Consider the following 19,124-nt stretch of genomic DNA (forward strand, 5'->3'; position numbering starts at 1 on the left):
TGTAGACTAAGACTCCAACACAAAGAGGCAATTTCTGAGGATGTGCAAACTACCGTCACATGCACCAGGAGGGGGCACTTCACAAATGATCCGAACACCAGTACTTGAATGCACCCCGCCATTAATCTACAGTCAAACAAATGAAACTGAGCAAGTGAAATCTAGCCAGTGGTGAACACTTAACTGCACTGAAAGGGAGGAGGCTTTCTTAACCCTAGATCACACTCCTTCCTCCAGCAAGCACCTCCCTGCCGGGATGGTTAAACGGCCAGGCTACTATCCTTGGGTTCAGACACAGCCCAGGTGTTGCTGTGAAGGTATTTCGTAGATATGATTAGCCTCTGCAGTCAGTTGACTTTGAGAAAAGGGGATTCTCCTAGCTCATGTGGTGGGCCACATCCAATCAGTTGAAGGCCTTAAGAGCAAAAGCTGAGGTTCCCTGGAAAAGAAGGAATCCTGCCTCAAGACTGCAGCCTAGAAAGCCTGCCTGAGTTTCCAACCTGCCTTACAGACTTTGGATTTGCCAGACCCCACTGTCACATGAGTCAGTTCCTTAACATGCATCCATACCCACACACCCTGTTGGTTCTGTTTCTCTGGAGAACCCCAGCTAATACAGAATAAAATCCAGTATTTGGGAAGCAGACACTTAGTGCACTAGAGAGGAAGCGGCTTTCTTAGCGATAAAATTAATGCTGAAATGCCCTGCACACACAACCCAGAGGGACATGTAAACTGAGGCTTTGATGCAGAGTGAGTCTGCAGTTCACAGACACTTAGATGCTGCTAGAGGAGAGCTGTCCTAACATTTCTAAAACCAAGCCTTAGAGGCACCTTCTGAGAAACGTGGGGTGGGGGGGACTGTAGTCATCACTATACAAATACTGTAGTGCACTGGGTGGGAGGAGAGAGGTGGGGGAAATGCCTCCTAGCTATAAAAGCTGATACTTAGACTGTATCCTGTCATAACCCCTGTTATGGGTTGAGTTGTGTCCACCCCTCACAGAGATGTTGAAGTCCTAACCTCCGGGACCTGTGAATGTGAAATTTGGAAATAGGATCTTTGCAGATGAAATCATTGGGGGTGGGCCCTAACCCACCATGACTAGTGTCCTTATAAAATGTGGAAGTTCTGACAAGGAGACACACACACAGGGAAGACGCTGGGTGGAGGAATGCCAGCACGGCCACCAGAAGCTGGGAGAGAGGCGCAGACAGATTCTCCCGCACAGCCTCCGAGGGAACCAGCCCTGCCCGCACCGCCCGCTCAGGCTCCCAGCCTCCAGCACCTGGAGAGAAGACATTTCTGTTCAAGCTGCCCCAGGAAACTGATGCATACCCCCTCCCCCCACCAACTTCAATGATATTCAGCCAAAGAGTTCGAGGATAAGGAGGTGCCAACAAATGGAATCTGCAAACAAATGCTTACATGCTCAGAGGGAAGAGAGGCTTTCTTAGGAAGAAACCAAGGACTTAAAGGCACCTTACAGGGCATCACCCCCGTGCCTGACTCCTCTCCTTGCTTGGTGTCAGCCGGCACAGCCATGACCACCTGTGAAAGACACTTAGATGCCTGCCCCTCTTGACCACAAAGGGGACTCCACAGTGACCTGCAAATGCAGAGGTGGAAACCCATCCCTTCCCAACAGTAAAACTTGAGACACGGGATCAGGAAAACATCTGTTTATTCAAAAAAATACCAAGTTGCAGCTCAGCCGGCTGTTCTCACCTAGGAACTGGGGCAAGAATTTGGTGTTGGGGGGAGAGATAAGGAAGGAGGCAAAGCTGTGGAAGGTCTTTTGGTCCAGAATTGTTTATCTTCTCCTTTCTGTACCGCCCTCCACTGCCCGCTCACCAGAATGGGGGTGGGGCTTGCACGCAAGATCCTGTGTCTGTGTTTATCGGGCAGCAGGGGAAGACTCAGATGGTGAGGTCCCAGCTCTGGAAGCATCAAGGGGACCTGGCAGGACATGCCCACTTCCTCACCCCCTTGGGACCTCTCCCCACTATGGCTTATTTGAGATAAGAGGTCAATGCCCCAGGATCAGGCAGCCTGTGAGGACTGAGTCATGAGTCGGGGGGGGGGGGAGCGAGGTACCTGAATCCAGGCTGCTGAAGGGCAAGTTGGGGGGGGCATACAAAAGCTGAAAGGCCCCAAGCCCCCCCAGTTGTGGGGGCTGGAGAAAGCTGAGTGCTCCTTGGGGGTGGTGCGCAGAGGGGAGGGGGTCTGGGAAGGGGCAGGCACCCCAGCTGGCTCCGTTTGGGGGAAGTCACAGTCTGCCATAGGGGTACTGGGCAAGGTGAGGCCTTCGGAGGGACTGGGGGAACCCACAGGAGCAGCTGTAAGCGTGGATGTGAAAAACTGGCAAACTGGCACTGGGGCCATGGTAGAGTCAGGGTAACACCCCAGTTTCCTCCGTGTGGTGGGAACAGAGGCCAGTTACCTATCCCAGGCGCCCGATGAAAAGAGATGAGCTGAGGTGCCAGTATTTGGGGGGAGACAGGAGACGGAGGGGGACGGCCCAAAAGAGGGAGAAGAGGCCCCCGCACCCTGCCCTGGGGGCCGGGGAGGGGGCATGTAGCCCTTTAAGAGTCGGGGAATGGCCGCCCCCCACATGGCTATGTACAAGGAGAATTAGGGGTAAATTGTGCATTGGGTATTGGGGAATCCCCGAAACCCTAGAGGCTCCCTAGTGTGTGAGAGGGACATGAAGGAGAGAACGCTGCTTCTTTGCCATCTTGGGATGATGCAGAGCACCACCCTGCCCCCACAGATGGCACTGGCAGTGGCCATGGCCCTCCAGATGTGCCTGCCCCAGGACCAGGCCAGCAGAGCACGTGAAAGCCCCAGGGAGGTCGGCAGCTATTGGCCCAGCCCACAGGGGTCTCTGTGGAGAGTTTGGCCCAAGCCAATGGAGTGCTGCTCTGGGTGGGGATCCAGGTGACAGGGATTAGGCAAGGGGCAGTGACATCACCTGAGGACTGGAAAGCTACCCTCTGGTGATGATAAGAGGTCCCTGTGTTGACCCTGTCACCGACCAAATGGTTGGGTGAAGGGCAGTGAGTTATCAGGAGGGGTCCAGGTGCCCTCACCAGGGGGTGATGGGGGGCCGGCCAAGGCCAAGTCTGTGGTGAGGTTGATGCAGGCATCAGCCTAAGTTGGGAACAAGGCAGTGACATCATCAAGAAGGGCCAGAATAGGATGATGTCATCGAAGGTGGCCCTCCCCACTCTGTTTTTGAGGGAATGGGAGAATAATGTGTATTGTGCTGGTTCCCCTTAAGGGAACAACTGGAAGTGACCCCAGGAGACAGTTGAAATACAGCTGTCATAGTGCTTGGCTCCCAAGATGATGGATACTGGAAGATGGTGATACATGGCTGAAGTGGATCCTGGTAAATGACACTATCATTGGGTGTCCTGGATCCTGGGAGTTGATGATGTCATGGTTGTGGTGGATCCTGGTAGATGGCACCATGGTTGAAGTGGATCCTGGGAGATGATGATGTCATAGTTGAGGTGGATCCTGCGAGATGATGACACTATTGGGTGTCATGGATCTTGGGAGATGATGATGCCATTGTTGAAGTGGATCCTGGGAGATGATGATATCAGGGTTATGGTGGATCCTGGGGTGTGAAGACATGGTTGAAGTGGATCCTGGAAGATTGATGACACCAGTTATGGGGGACTATAGGAAGTTTTGGCATGATCAGTCCTAGTGGATCCTGGTAGAAGATGTTACCATCAGCTATAGTGGATTCTGGAATGACATCATTGGTCATGGTGGATTCTGGGACATGATGACATCATAATTGTGGAGAATCATGGAAGATGGTGACACCATTGACTATAGGGAATCTTGGGAGAAGGTGACACTATAGTTATGGTAAATCCTGAAAGAGAATGATACCCTAGTTGTGGTGGATTCTGGGAGATGAAGACACTATAGGTCATAGGGAATCCTGGGAAATGATGTCATCATTAGGCATGGTTGACATTTGACCCCAGGTGCAGTGCCATCAGGAGTGGTGGAAGTCTTGTGGTGCTGCTGATGTCATCAACTAGAGCAGCAGCAGGCATATCCTAACCTCCCCCCACCCTGCAGCCGGAGGCCAGGACTTGTTTACAGAGGCGATGGTGTCTGTAGTTTTGGCAGAGAGAAGTGGCGCTAGCCTTTTGGCCACCTATGAGTCTGAGGACTCCAGGAGCCTGGTGGGCCAGAGTGGCCTCATTGGGAGCAGAAGCCAGTCTGGGAGTGCTGTCCTCCGGGAGTCACACAGGAGGTGACCTCACTACACAGGGGTAGGACCTGTGGCCCAAATTCCCTTTAGGGGAAGGTCTGGTGGAGCTCCTGCAGGGCATGTCCGTGGGGTCAGGAGAAGGAGCAACCAAGCTAAGTCACGGAGGGACAAGGCAGAGACCGGCGATACCATCACAAGTGACGGCCTTCCAAAGCAGGCGGTGTCTCTGGGGATGACATCACAGCGCTGGGGCAGAGCCTCCAGTGGTGTGGCGGCTCACTACCAGCAACCCGGAGACAGACCGTCATCTCTGGCAGAGACCTCTCCAGATGGGGCAGCCTTCCCAGTGATAACATCCCTCAGATGACATCTCAGGCTGGGGCACTTTCTCTGGTGCCCCCAGGATGGCCATGGCCTCGGCATCCCCTGCCTTTCTGTGACATGGCAGCAGCAGTGGCGGTCTCCTGGTGATGTCTCAGAGCAGGCAGAGTCATCTCAGAGATATCGCAGAAGGGGCCTCATCCTGGAGATGTCCCAAAAGCAGGCTGTCATCTCCAGTGATGACATCATGGAAGAGGCAATCCCTCTCATGACATCATAGGGCAAGGCACCTTCTCTGGCAATGGCATCACAAAAAGGAAGCAGAATCTCTGTGATGATGTCATAGAAAGGAGGCCTTATGTCTAGTGAGGACACAGTTGGCCAGGCTTTTTCCCCTGGGATGTGTCCCAGGAAGGTGGCTTTGTCTGTAGTGATGACATCACAGACAGAGGCATCTTCTTTGGAAGAAAATATTTTCCTGGTGATGATGTCAAAAGAGGACTTCTGTTGCCAGAGATGACATCATAGATTGAAACTTATCTATGCAGTGACATCATAAGACGGACTCTCTGTATCTAGGGATGACATCATAGGACAAAGCATTATTTCTTTTATGACATCACAGGAAGGAAGTCTTTGTGATGACATCATGGAACATAGACATAGCCTCTAGTTAAGTGTGGGCCTGTTCCTCTGTGATGACCTCATGGGAAGGAGTTTTTGTCCCTGTGATAAACACAGACATCTTCCATAGTGATGACCTCACAGACATCTTCCTCTGTGATGACATCATAGGAAGGAGGCCTTGCCTCATACTGTGATATAGAAAGAGGGATCTTGTCTGCCATGACATACAAGAAAGAGGCTTTGTCTCTGGTGACGATTTCATCCAAACAGTGTCCTTGAAGGCAGCCCCCTACCACCTCTGATCTGGGCTCCAGGCCCCTGGAGTGTGCTGGGGGATGCAGGCTGGAATGGGGGCCCGGGAGGCTGCAGCCCCCAAGCCCCGGGCCCGGCCTCAGACACTCAGACAGTCACCTCATTCTTGCTGGCAGTGCGCAGGTGTTGGGGCAGGTGATGGCCGGGGATGAACTGCAGCTGCTCCAGTGTGCCCTGGCGCTGGAAGGGCGGCCTACGGGCCAGCGTGCCGCCGCCTCCGCCGGTGTCTGACATCCAGGCGGGCTGCGGCGAGCCGTGCAGGCCGTGATGGTGGTGCGCGTGCAGGCTAGGTGGTGGAGGCAGCCCGTGCAGGGGGGTGGGGGGCCCCCCGGGCCCCAGCAGCAGATTGGAGTGGGAAGCGGCCAGGCTGGCACGGGCGGTGGGCTCCGGAGGCAGAGCGGGGCTGCGCGGGGGTGACAGGAGGTGCTCGCGGCTCTGGCGCAGGGCCTCCGGTGAGGACAGAAGCAGGTGCTCCTGGGACACGAGGCGCGCTCGCGGCAGTGTGAACTCGTAGCGCGAGCGGCCCCCGTCACCCAGCAGGTGCTCCTGGGACATGACACGCCGCGGGTTGGGCGCAGGTGCCAGGCCCAGTTCCTCAGGGCCACCCCAGCCATCCATTCGATAGCCGCCCCCTGTGCCAGGTCGCCGAAGTGTGTGCAGGGGCAGCGTCCCGCGGGGCATCTCCGCCAGGTGCCGGCGCTTCAGGTAGGCCTCATCCAGATCCTTCTCGGCTGGGGGAGAATGGAAGAAACCACAGAGGTGGGCCCACAGCCAGCCCAGAACCTGCCCCTCCTCTAGGGCATCCCACCCCAACACTGACTCCCACCCTCACAAGGACCCCAGACATCACCTGGAACTTCCTGGTCATTAGCCTGGGCAGAGGCACAAGTTTAACCAATCAGAACATTCAAGCCAGCTAGGTAGCCAAAGTGCAGATTCCGAGGCCCAGCTGGCAGTGCTAGGATGGAAGATGGGGCTGGACTTCCTTTTTTTTTTTTTTGGCCTGGAAATATCCCTTCCTTTGGGAGTAGAACCCAACTCTTGCTTTTGAGGAACTACTTTTCTTTCCCTCTCATCCTCTAGCAAGTATTTTTCAAACCTGGAGATTTGACCCATTCGAGGGTTGTGAAGTCGATTTTGTGAGTGGTGAGTGACCACCATTTTGAAAAGTGAAACAGTAGAAAATGATCAGAAAGTGTCCCATAATAAGAGGATAATAAGTTTCAAACCTTTCCTGTAATTAAAAAATGTGCATATATATGTATATGTGTGTGTCATGCGCCATAATATAAACATAATTTCTTACTGTGGATCTCAGTTTTAAATGCTTGAAGTCTACTCCACTACCAGGGATGGGCCATTGACCCAGAAATGTCCAATCAGAGTCTCAGTGATTGGTTCAGGGACAAGCATGTGACCCATTTTTGGTATCCAGGCCTGGGATTTTTGCTGGAATCATTGGAAGACTCCTCTCCTGGTAGAATGGGAGCCTGAAAATTCTCAGGGCCATCATTGCCATCACAAGGGGAGGGTCTGTCTGAAAATGAAACCAGCCCACTGTTTAGGAGAGCTGAGAGATGTGGAATTCTGGAGACACTTTTGAGCATCTGGATTCAGCCACATCTGAAGCTTGTGGCCCATAGACTTTCCATTATCAAACCAGCATTGTTACCTTTTTTAAAAAAAAAAGTTATATTTCTATTAATTGCAAATCAAATTCTGATGAATACAATAGATCTTGTGGGGAGCACCATGAATTTGCATTTTAAAAAGGCACCCCAAGTAATTCTGCTACAATGTTACCTCAGGTAATTCTGGAGCAAACTTGGAGAAAAAAACTAAGGGCAGAGCTAAATCTTTAAAAGGCCATGGGCCACTGTCCACGGTCCTGAACCGAGGCCCTGACCCGACCCCATCCCCCACTCAGCTTCCCTTCCATGGACTCACCCAGCCTCTTGAGGGAGGAGTAGCGGTTGAGTTCAGATTTCACTGCGGCCTCGTAGGATGGGGGCAGATGTGAGAGGTTGTGGAATGACCGAGAGCAGGACAGCGTGGAGTAGTGCAAGGAGGGGCTGGGCGGTGGAATGGCCCTCCAGTCTAGGGCAGAAGGACAGGGCGGGGGGGTGGGTGTCAGTCCAGTCCCTCCTCTGTCAGACCCAGCAGTTCTTGCCCTCAGTCCCTTTAGGATGTTAGAAATCTTAGACTCCAACCCCTCAAAGCTCCAGCAGTCCAAGCTCCCTCTGCTCACTCCCCCTACCCACTTAGGGGCTCTTTGCTGGGAAGAGGAGGAGGAGGGGCTCAGCACCTACTGTACACCCAGCCCCAGGCTAGGAGGGGTGCACTCTGGGTAGGAGAGAGATGACTACTTCTGGCAGACACGTGAGGAAACTGAGCCTCACTCGGTTACCTGGCTAGACTGTGAGGACTGGCTCACAGAGTCTCACCCCTGCTCTATCCCGGGCACCTGACTCCAGCTCAATATAAGGGTGGGAAGAGAAGGAGTCCTGCCCTCCCTGCAGCCCTGCCCTGGTCCATACCCAACGTGGCAGCATGGTGTTGGGGGCTGTTGACGTTGAGGTGCAGGTAGTTGTGGTGCAGATTATCTGTGGGGATAAGAGAGGAAGTGGATCACTGCATTGTCTGCTCCCAGCTGGCACTGCTGTCCTGGTCTTTTGGAAGGATCCCCACTCATTTCAACTTGGTCTGCAACTCTAGCCCCTCCTGCCTCCTGATTCTTTGCCCTGACTTGCTTCTCCCTCCTGCATCATCAGACCAGCCTTCGGGCCACCTGGCCAGCCCACCTCCAAGGTCAGCTGCACTCTGGTACTCCTGACATGTATACCTACTCCTGCCCCTTAGCTGCTCGAACTCTTCCCAAGAGACACAGTTTAAAGTGGGGATGGTGTTTGAGGCCTGTGTGATTTGGCTCCAGCTGACATCTGCAGCCTCATCTCCCATCCCTCCCCTCAAGCCATGCTTCTCTCTGATACCCAAATGAGTCAATCTCAGTTATGCCACCGGGCCTTTGCACATGCTGTTATGCTGTTCTCTCTCCTTTGAATCCCTTCTTTCCCTGAAGAACTACTCATCCCTCAAGATCCAGGTCAGGTGTCTTCCTTATCACTACTGTTCAAACCCATCTCCTCCCCTCCATTCCTGACTGCAGATCAGGCCCTGTATTTACTGCCTGCATCATCATCTCAGCCTCTTCCTGAGCCTTCTTCTGCTCACCTCTCCCCCTTCACAGGGGTTCCAGTGAAATAGTTCTTCCAACCTCTTCTGACTTGGCTACTCCCCTGCTCTAAACTTCTCCATGGCTCCCCATTGCCCTCAGGACAAAGGCAGAGCTCTTCAGCTCAGCCTGGAACTCATGGGACTTCCTGAGGTATCTGCCCACCCTCTCCTCTGCCTCAGCTCTCTGGCCACTTCACAAGCTGTGCTCCAGCCACTAAAAGCTCCTCCTGCCCAAGAAACTTCCCTCACCTTCCCAGCCACTGCTCCAGCATCACTTTCTTTGGGAGCCGCCTCCCCCTCACACCAGATGAGATCCTTTTCACCCTTTCAGCTACCTGGACTTCTCCACTTCTCCATCATAAGCTATAAGAATAACCATAATATGAAATGAATACTGTTATGATTCTCATTTTATGGATGAGGAAACTGAGGCCCAGAGAAGTGAAGTCACTTGCCCCAGATCACAGTGGTAGAGTCAAGATTTGAGTCCAGGCGTCTGGCGCCCAATAAATTCTCATTAAATTACTAAATGTGTCCTTATGTGTCATTGGCTGTTGGGTGTTCTGACATGAATTTCTCAAGTGCAGGGGCTGAGAATGTCCAAATCTAAATCACCGTGGTGCCCATGGGGCCCACCCAGGGGGTCCACTGGAGGGCAGCGGGGAGGTCTGGCCCACTGCAGAGTCCGGTGTATTACCTGGAAGAGGTCTCGGCCACAACGGTTCAGGGAAGGCAGGGGCAGCAGGCTGAGGCTAGGGGTGGGGCCTGGGCAATGAAAGGCGGGGCCATCCGTGGTGGGCGGAGCCACAGGGACAAGGGGCGAGGGCAGAGGCAGAGGCTGCAGCCGCAGTCCCACTTCCTGCTCACCGAGATTGGAGGGCTTCACTGTGTTGTAGATGTTCTTGGGCGTCCTCGGAGGCATGCTGTCGGGACCCCCGACCCCCGGGGTTAGGGAGCTGCTTCGTGCCCGGTCCGGGCGGGTACCAGGCCCCGACTGATGCCTCAGAATGTCCACCAGAGCCCTAGAAGCGGCAGAGGAATGGTCAATGGCCTGAGTGCTGGCGGTGGGGGTGGGGAGAGGGCGAGGGCAGGCCTTTTTCCCCTCCCTGTTCTCACCTTTCGGGGTGTCTGTTCGCTCAGCTCTGCTTCTCACCTTTGGCCAAGCTCTTTGCTAATGTCAATCTGAGCACTGCCCCACTGCCACAAGGTCCCTCCGGCCACACTTCCGGCTTGAAGCGCCCCTTCCCTAGTTCATTTGGACTTCCCCTTCTGTGGTCCCTCCCACATCGTCCTCCCTGTGGCTCTGTCCCACCCTGAGCCTGGAACCTCAGTCCTCTTCTTTTTGCTGGCTTCCCCATGGCAATAAAGGGTGCTATGTGGACCCCAAACCTTAGACTCACTCTTGACTCCTCTTTTTTTTTTTTTTTTTCCCTCCACAGCCCTCAGCAATCCTGTGGATTCAACCTCCAAAATCTATCCCAACTTGGACTACTTCTCAACACCTCTACTGCTACCAGCACCATCTCTTACCATCAGTGCTACAGTCTCCTCACTGGCCTCCCGATTTCTGCCCTTGTCTCTTGCCCACTAGTTTCACACGCACAGCCCAGGAATCAGATGGTGACACACGGAGCTCAGGCACTCCAGTGGCTCCCTCATCACAGTTAGAATAAAGCTGGCTTCTGCCTGCTTCTCGCCCACTGCACTACTTCTCCTTCTCAGCTCTGGCCCACTGCACTCCAGCTGTACGGACCTCTTTGCGTCCTGCAGACACTCCACCTCAGGGCCTTTGCACTTGCAGTTTCCTCTGTCTGGAATGCCCTTCCCACAGACATCTACTTGATTCTGCCTTTCCCTTCAAGTCTCTGCTCAGAGAGGCCTTTCCTGAGTGCTCCGTGTAAAACAACACCTTCTCTCCCACTCACAGCTTGTTATGCTGCTTTGCTTTCTTCGCAGCAGTCATCAGTATCTAAAGTATATTGCATATGTGTTTGCTTGCTTACTGTCTTGATAACAGTAGCCAACATTTGTTGCGGGCTTACCATCCAGGACGCCACATGAATCAACCCAGTTAATCTTCATTACAATCCGAATGAGTGGAGAACAATTATTAGCCCCATCTTGTAGGTAAGGAAACTGAGGCACAGAGAGGTTAAGCAACTTTCCCAGGGTCACACAGCCTGCAGGCAGCAGACCTGGGATTGGAAACCAGGTTTATCCATTAGTGCAGGGACTTTGTTTTGTTCACTACTATATCCTCAGCTCCTGGCCCACAGAAAGTGCTCAGGAAATATTTGTTGAATGAATGAAGGCCTGAGCCTACCCCGTCACTCTGTAGCCTGCCACTTCAGTTACATGCATTCTCAGGCCCCGCCCATCTCTCTAAAGCGTTCACTTCTGCGCTCCTGGTGGCTGCCTCCTCCGTCTCCAGCCACGCCCGCAACATTGCCCAGCACTCCCCAATGGCTCCGCCTCCCGTTGCCCAGGGCCCGTCCCCAGACTCCTCACCCTCGGGCCCCAGAGCACACACACCTGGGCACGTTGATTTCCCGGTGCGCCCTGGGCGCACGGGACGCCTTGCTGAATGCCACTTTGGCGCCGACGCCCACGGCCAGGGCGAAGCTGATGACCCCGCACACTACGTAGGCCGTGCTGCCCCCGGGGCCCTCGCCCCCACGCACCCCGGCGCCCCCCGCCCGGCCCCCTTCCAGCCATCCGGCTTGGCCGGGCCCGGGACCCCCGCCCGCACCCCCAGCGCCCCCGGCGCCCCCGGCCAGCGGCGGTGGCGTGGTGGCCCAGCGCGGAGTGTCATAGTTGGAGCAGGAGGCCTGAGCCAAGCGCATGTGGCGGTGCTCGCAGCAGAAGCGGTAGTGGCAGGTGCCGCAACAGAAACGGTAGGAACCAGTGCTGCAGTTGAAGGTGGCGTCGTACTGGCCCATGACATCGTAGTAGCCGTGGCAGAGCTCGGCAGGAGGGGGCGCCCGTGCCGCCGCGCCCGGCCCACTCTGGGTGCTGGTCCTGGTGCCGGTGCCATTGGCGCCTGGGCCCGCTGCGCCCCCGCCGCCAGTCAGCGCCCCGGTCAGGCGCCGCAGGTGCGCCAGCAGGGCGGGCAGCGGACCCGGGGGCTCGGCGCTCGTGGCGTTGGACGGGAGTGCCCCCGCCTGGCCGGTAGTGGAGGCCAGGAGCAGGAGGGTCCCGAGGAGCAGGAGGGCTGGCATGGGACGCGCAGGAGGTCGGACCAGGCCGCCAGGCTGGAGGGAGAACGGAGGCTGGAACGGTGGGCAGGAGAAAGATGGACAGAGACGGAGAAATGTGGAGGTGGGCGGTGGGAAGGATGAGGAAGGAGGGCCAAAGGAAGGTAGAAGGATGGAGAAACGCGAACCAGAAGACAGAAAGGATGGAGGGAGGGGAAATGCATGGGCCCAAAGTTGGTGGTCCCAGCGGCAGTGTACGGTGGTGGGGAGCAACAGAAATGTACGCAGACACCGCAGAAGGAGAATAGAAATGATAATGGAAGGACGGAGAAAGAGTCAAAGCAAGTGATGAATGGGAGAGGGAAGCGTGGGAAAGTCGTCAGTGACGTCAGGGATGCCAAGAAGTAAGAGGTGGACCAAAAACCAGCGGAAAGATGTGGTGGAGGGAGAAGAAACCACGGAGGCAGGTGAGGGAGAGAGGGTAGAGGGGAGGGTAAGGGGTGAGATGCGAGTGAGCGAGGGCAGAGATGCAGAGAGTGAGAGGTGGGCAGAGTGGGGAGGAGGTTGGGATGGGCCAGTGGGTGGGGGGAGGGAATGAAGGGAGACACGTGGGGAGGGCGAGGTGGGAGGAGTCAGGAGATGAGGAAGAGAGAGAAAGAAGAGTGGGTGGGGGGAGGAGAGAAGGAGAAAAAGAGATTGGAGTTGAGAGTCTGAGTTTATAGCCCAGGAGGGGTGAAGAGGCAGTGCAGGGTTTCTCAACCTGGGCACTACTGACGTTTGGAGACAGAATGTACTTAGTTGTGGGGGCTCATCCTGTGCACTGCGGGATGTTTCTCAGCATCTTCCATGCCGGGAGCTTCCTCATTCTCCCGCATTGCGATAACATAAGATGCCTCCAGGAATTGCCAGATATCCCCCTGGGAGCCGCAGTTGCCCCGGGTTAGAACTGCTGGCTTAGACCCATCTGGTCCTCAGTTTCCTCCAGTGCTCATTTCTCTCCTTTGTTTAGGTCTGGTAATCAAGGGATCTCGAGCCTCAGCCCCCTCACCACCACGTCCACACACGGACACACACACTTGCCCTCTTAGAGTGTCAGATCTGAAGTGTCTCCTTGCACAGCTGGAGAGTCAGGGTAGCAGTGGTTTGTCTACAATCTCCACCACGTGCCAGGTGCCTGACACTGGACAGGCTCTTACCTAAGTCCCCATGTGCCTCAGTTTCCCCCATCGATGGGGATAAGGATGGCTATCAGTGGGTGGACAGAAGGATGAACTGAGTTAACATGTGTGGAAAGTTTAGGACAGTGCCTGGTCCAGCGCAGCTGCTATACTTCTATGAAAGGAGGGTGACACAGGATGAGGAGGAGCCACATGGGACAGGTCTGCCCAGCTGTTTCTAGGCAACAGCCCAGTAGGCGGGCTTCCTTCAGCCCTGTTTACTGAGGCTGGGGATGCAGCGGTGGATGAACCACAGGGCTCCGCCTGTCTTTATGGGGTTTGTGTTCCAGAGAGGGGAGACAGCCAGTACACAAATCAATGGGATGCATGTTGAAAACTATTCTGACGAAACATTAAGAAATTATGAAGGGAGTCATGAAGGAATGAAAGCAGTATGGGGGGTGTGAGAGAGGGTGGGTGGGTGGAACTAGTTTAACAAATGTTGTTCGTTATTATTTTTATCCTTTGTTCCTTTCCGCCGAGTGCATGTGTAGCTAGGCACCACACCGTTATCAACAAAACTGCTGGGGGTTGTGATGGGGGGAGAGTTATGGGGAGCTGGGGCTCCCAAGCCTCAATCCGCCTCTACCCTCTTCCACATGGGGCCTCAAATTTCCTTTTTAGCTCTGCCCTGGCCCCTCCTCTGAACTCCCCACAAGATCACCTACTGGATGCCTCCAGTTGGTGTCAAAAGAGCATTTTGGAAGTGGCTTGGCCCACACTCTGCAAAGCAGTTTGGCAGTTCCTTAAAAGTTAAACGTAGAGTTACCACATGACCTAGCAATTCCACTCCTAAGTATCTTTCCCAAAGAATTGAAAACATGTTCACACAAAAACATGAATGTTCATAGCAGCACGACTTATAACAGCCCCAAAGTGGAGACCACCCAAATGTCCATTTGTTGAAGAATAGGTCAACAAAATGTGGTCTATCCATACAACGGAATAATATTCAGCCACGAAAAAGAATGAAGCACAGATACATTCTACATCACGAAGAACCTCAGAAACATTAAGAAAAGCCAGACACAAAAGGTCACATAGTGTATGATTCCATTTATATGAAATGTCCACAACAGTCAAATCCATGCAGACAAAGCCAGTAAGTGTTTGTCTGGAGCTGGGGGTTGGAGGGAGGAGTGGGGAGTGACTGCTGAATGGGTTCAAGGCTTCCTTTTAGGGTGAAAAATGCTCTGGAATTAGATAGTGGTGGTAGTTACACAACATTATGAATTTATTACATGCCATTGAACTGGACACTTAAAATGGTTAAAGTGGTAAATTTTATGTTATGTGTATTTTACCAGAGATTTCAAAACACCACTTACATATGTCAGTTGATGTCACTACTCCCCTGTTCAGACCACCCACTGGCTTCCTGTCACATGAGAATGAAACCCAGACCCTTCTCCCAACTTCTTGTTCCTTCGTGCCCTCCTAGGCCCTGTGCCCAAGAGGCTTCCAGCTTCCAGCCTTTGCATTTGCTGCCCCCTTTGCCTGGGACCCCCTCCTGCAGATGCTGGTCTGGCTATGCCCTTCCCTTCCTCAGATGTCCCTCACGTGTCATCTCCACGAGCCTCCCCTGCCCTGTCTAAATGGCCCCCCAGACACTTCCCACTTTTTCACAGCTCCCATCTCAACTGGCCACATTACATGTCTTCCCCACTAGACTGTAAACTCCACAAATCAGAGATTTTTAGACAAAAATAGTACGTGCTCTGTAAGTGTTTGTTGCATGGATGAATGTTGAAAGAAGTGTGAGAGGTTGATCTTCTCTCTCTTCCACACACACACACACACTTCAGATGAGGATGCTAAGGTTCCAAGAGGTCCCATTATTTGTCTGAGCCCCTCAGTGCAATAGAGCTGGGCTCTGAACTCAGGCTTCAGGGCACCACTCATAGACATGGGTGCCTTTATCCCACACAGAGAAACATGAGCTGACAAGCACATGGACACACCTCTTCCCAGAGTGACACATGCACGTGGTGATATGGATTCTTTCATTCATTGAGGGCTGCTACATATGGTTGGGCAGGTTGTGCACTGCACAAAGGGGTCTGGCTAAGAGGCTGGAATTCAGCTGGGCTCTCCTTCCTAAGGCATGCTGGTGGGGCTGCATCCATCTGCAGGAAGGGGCACCCTTTTGAAACATACACAAGGGTACCGTCTGCCTGCTAAATCATAGATGCTGGGGAGCTGCCTTGGGCCAGGAGAGCCTTTGTGTCGTCTGCCCCACAGGGGCTAGCAGTTTGTCTGCTCAGTTCCCATGCTGTGCCAAGCCTTCAGCACAGCACAATTTCTCCCTTGGCCAACAGAGTCCCAATATCTCTTCCAACTGCACACAAATGTGCATGCCCAGGGAGACACAGCTCCAGGCCATTGACAACTCCGGGGAGTGAAGCAGGTGGAGAAGTGGTATACATCCCCTCAGACCCAGCAACACACCCAGACGCAGCACACACACACACACACACACACACACACACATGGCTCCTCTACCATTGGGGATCCCATAGCCTCCTGCCCCTGCCCCATACCTCTTGACATAGTTGCTGATCCAGACACAAGGATACAGGGGATCAGTTCTTCCTTTATCTCACACAAAACTCTGCACAGACACACAACAGAGCTTGTATACACAGTGACCCAGAACACAGGACATCCACACAGTGTCCCAGACACAACACACAATGACACCCAATATCATCCTGGTGGCACACCTGAGCCTCCTCCCCACATACATGGACATGCACAGAGCTCCATGTTGACACACAATCATGCCTTTTTGGGCATTCCCACCCACAGTACACAAGACCCAGATACAATCTTAGACATCCTGACACACCAGGACCACACACAACTCCAGAACATGGCCAGGGGCCTACCCCAGCTGGCTGCACATGGACACGCCATGGCACACATCACAACCCACCTCATGCAACCATGGGCACACACACCAGTGGGAACTGAGCTTTGTTGAGTCTGGAAGTAGGCATGTGACCCTCCACAAGACACGCCCAGATAGCCCCGCCCCCACTCCACCCCTACCCTTCCCCAACCCCGATCTCACACATCCAAAGGCATTGTCCTCCTCCATGGCTGGAGAGAAATGGCCTCCCAACCCCAATCTCCTCCCTCCCGCACCATGCACACCCAGCTGCTCAGGGCCAGAGGTCTGGCTCTGCACCCAGCCCAGCCCAGAACCTGAAAGATACAGATGTGGGTACAGAGATCAGGGGAACCAGTGTGAGGAGGGGTCCCAGGTTAGGCCCCGCTGGGTCCCTGAGCTCCTGGAGAACCCCCTTACCCACCTGCTCCCCTGAGCAGCACTGTGCCCCACCTCTACCCCTATCCCTGACCCTCCTCTGGACCCTGCCAGCGGGGGGTAGGGGTGGGGCTGAGGGCTGCCTTCTGAGATGCCTGGGAGCAAAGAATGAGAGATACAGCAGGACCCAGGAGGAAGGGAGACTCAGGCCAGAGAGAAGGGGATAGAGACCCAGGGAGAGGGACAGAGACCCAGGGAGAGGGGGACAGAGACCCAGAGAGAGAGGAACAGAGACCCAGGGAGAGGGACAGAGACCCAGAAGGAGACAGACAGAGACCCAAGGAGAGAGGGAACAGAGACCCAGAAAGAGCGGGACAGAGACTCAGGGGGAGGGGGACAGAGACCCAGAAGGAGGGGGACAGAGATCCAGAAGGAGGGGGACAGAGACCCAGAGAGAGAGGGACAGAAATCCAGAGAGACTCAGGGAGAGAGGGATGGAGACCCAGGGAGAGAGGGACAGAGATGGAGAGAAGGGGGGTGTACAGATACCCAAAGAAAAGAGCACAGAGACCTGGGAGGGCAGAGACCCAGTGCGAGAGCAGTCGGGGAGCATTGAGGGAGACAAATACTGAGAGGAGGGTCAAAGACCCAGAGAACTGGAGTTCAGAGTTGGAAGGAGAGAGAGAGGGAGCGAAAGAGAGAACCAAAGAGGGAAGGCAGAGACCCGCAGAGGGGAGGAGACCGAGTCAGAAGCCCAGATCTCAAGCATCTAGGGGCTGGAGAGGGGTCCGCAGGTGGCGGCGGGGTGGCGGCTGATGGTGCACGGGTGTCTAGGTAGAGAGGGAGAGGCCACGATGCACGGGGTCCGAGTACAAAGGGAGGGTCTTCTAGGAATATATCCAGGGTTGAGAGTGGGTTTGGGGTAGGGCTGTGGAAAGCGGGCAATAGGAGGCGTGATTTGGGTTTAAGAGGAGGCGGACCCATCAGGTGGGGGAAAGCTGAGGGAGAAGGGGAGGTGTCCAAGTGGGGGGCGGCGATCCCAGTTCCGGGCTGGGGGAGGCTGGGTGGAGGGATCCTGCGCCGCCCCCAACTTGCCACCCGGGAGGCGGGGACTGAACGGGAGATGTGGACCCTCCCCACGTACTCCCCGCGGCCCGACCCCCCACCAAGTCCCTAGGCCTTCCTGTCTCTTGTGTCTCTGTCTCTGCGAGTCTCTGCGCCTCCCAGTCCTTCCTTTCTTCCGGGACCCCACCTCTCGCCGCCCCTCCCTCGGCCCGCCTGCGGGCCTCTCACCTCTAACACGAGGTGCCCGGGTCACGGTCTCTGCCTCTCTCTCTCTACGTGTCTCATCGCATCTCTGCGTCTTTGAGTCGCTGCCCGACGTCTCTGTCTATCGCTCTCCCCTTTTCTGAGTCTCAGTTTTCTGTGCCAACATTCCCTCCTTCCCTCTGCCCCTTCAGTCTCTTTCTCTACATCTGTGTCTGCACCCTGTCTCCATATCCCCATCTCTCTCTACCTCTTTGACTCCATGTCTCCATCGCTGTGTGTCTCTTTGCCAGGTTTGCTGTCTACAGATCTCTGTCCCTCTGAGTGTGTCTCCCCCGACCCCGGAACCCCAGTCTCCCTCCCTGGGCCCCCCCACTCTCACTCAGGCTGAGGTTGGAGGGGCGGGGTGGGGGGGCGCTGCGGCGGGAGCTGTGTGTTCTCAGCGCAAAATAGACTCCTGTTGCCATGGCGACGCGAGCGCGGCCTCCGAGACGCGAAGCTTCAGGCTGGGGGGTGAGAAGGGGGGACACCTGGATCCGGAAGGCGGGGGCCGGGGGCCCCGATGCCCGCTCCCAGGGGCTCCTGGAGGAGGGGTGAGGCTGGGACTCCTAGGTCCCTGCAGAGAGACGGGGGGTTGCTGGGAGCTCTCATGCCGAGGTCCGGTGACCTGACCTTCTGGGAGGGGTATGGGATCCAGGGTGGGGTGCTCTGATTCTCTGATGGGTGGCAGTCTGGCTGCGAGCTCTGACGCCTGGGTCCCTGAGGGAATCAGAGATTGCCTTTCTCAGCCCCCAACGTTGCGGATCGGTGTGGGGACTGAGATCCTGAAGGGGCTGAGAGGCTCTGACAGGAGGGTCCATAGAGTCCCGACTCCCAGATTTCCAAGGGGGCTGCAGAATTCTGGGAGCCCCCATGTGGATCCCCGGGCTTCTGCGTCTTAGGGAAGCAGGGACCACTCAGATGAAGCTGTCTCTCCTTCCCATCCATTCGTCCATTCATCCGCATGCTTGTCTCTTCCTTCCTCCCCGTCCCTAAGTCCCTCGAGCCTCAGTTTCCCCCTCCGCACCGGGTGCGGTCACGCTCACCTCACTTTCCGGATGCGGGACCCTGGGGGAGTCGGGGTGGCGGCGGCGTCGGGGGACGGCCGGGGGAGGCAGAGCGAGCGCGTGTCTGCGAGCCAACCCGGCTGGGCGTGCGCGCGCGCTGATAGGGGGGCGGCCGGCAGTGTTGGGCGACCCCAGGCCGGCAGTTCTTTTCCGTGCAGATGTGTGCCGGCTTCGGTGCAGACGTGACAGTCACCGGCCCTTGCTGCCTTTGCCTCGCACCGGCTTGGAGCTGGGAAGAGGCACCTCCCCCTCCACCTGCTGGGGTCCCCTCTTCCCCACGCCTGCAGCCCCAGGTCGCCCCCAGGATACCCCCCAAGCCCAAAAATGGTTCAGTC

The 19,124-nt window shown here is 55.3% G+C and overlaps 1 protein-coding gene across 4 annotated transcripts; it reads right to left on the minus strand.

Moving 5' to 3' along the window:
- Window positions 1-3,611: 3,611 nt before the first annotated feature.
- Window positions 3,612-19,017, minus strand: SHISA7 (shisa family member 7). 4 transcript variants are annotated; one of them, XM_064489779.1, is made up of 6 exons: window positions 18,769-19,017; window positions 11,271-11,989; window positions 9,606-9,760; window positions 8,042-8,107; window positions 7,452-7,601; window positions 3,612-6,235 (listed from the first exon to the last, which is right to left on the minus strand). In XM_064489779.1, exons 2-6 carry the CDS (start codon window positions 11,954-11,956, stop codon window positions 5,592-5,594), a joined length of 1,701 nt encoding a protein of 566 aa, XP_064345849.1. In that variant the 5' UTR covers window positions 11,957-11,989; window positions 18,769-19,017; the 3' UTR covers window positions 3,612-5,591. The 4 variants fall into 4 exon arrangements, with proteins under 4 accessions (XP_064345849.1, XP_064345846.1, XP_064345847.1 ...); XM_064489776.1 differs by having other exon boundaries at window positions 11,271-12,007; XM_064489777.1 differs by lacking the exon at window positions 18,769-19,017 and adding an exon at window positions 17,934-18,022 and having other exon boundaries at window positions 11,271-12,007.
- Window positions 19,018-19,124: the final 107 nt, after the last annotated feature.

This window comes from Camelus dromedarius, chromosome 9 (assembly GCF_036321535.1).
Source record: "Camelus dromedarius isolate mCamDro1 chromosome 9, mCamDro1.pat, whole genome shotgun sequence".
In the NCBI taxonomy this organism is placed as follows: Eukaryota; Metazoa; Chordata; class Mammalia; order Artiodactyla; family Camelidae; genus Camelus; species Camelus dromedarius.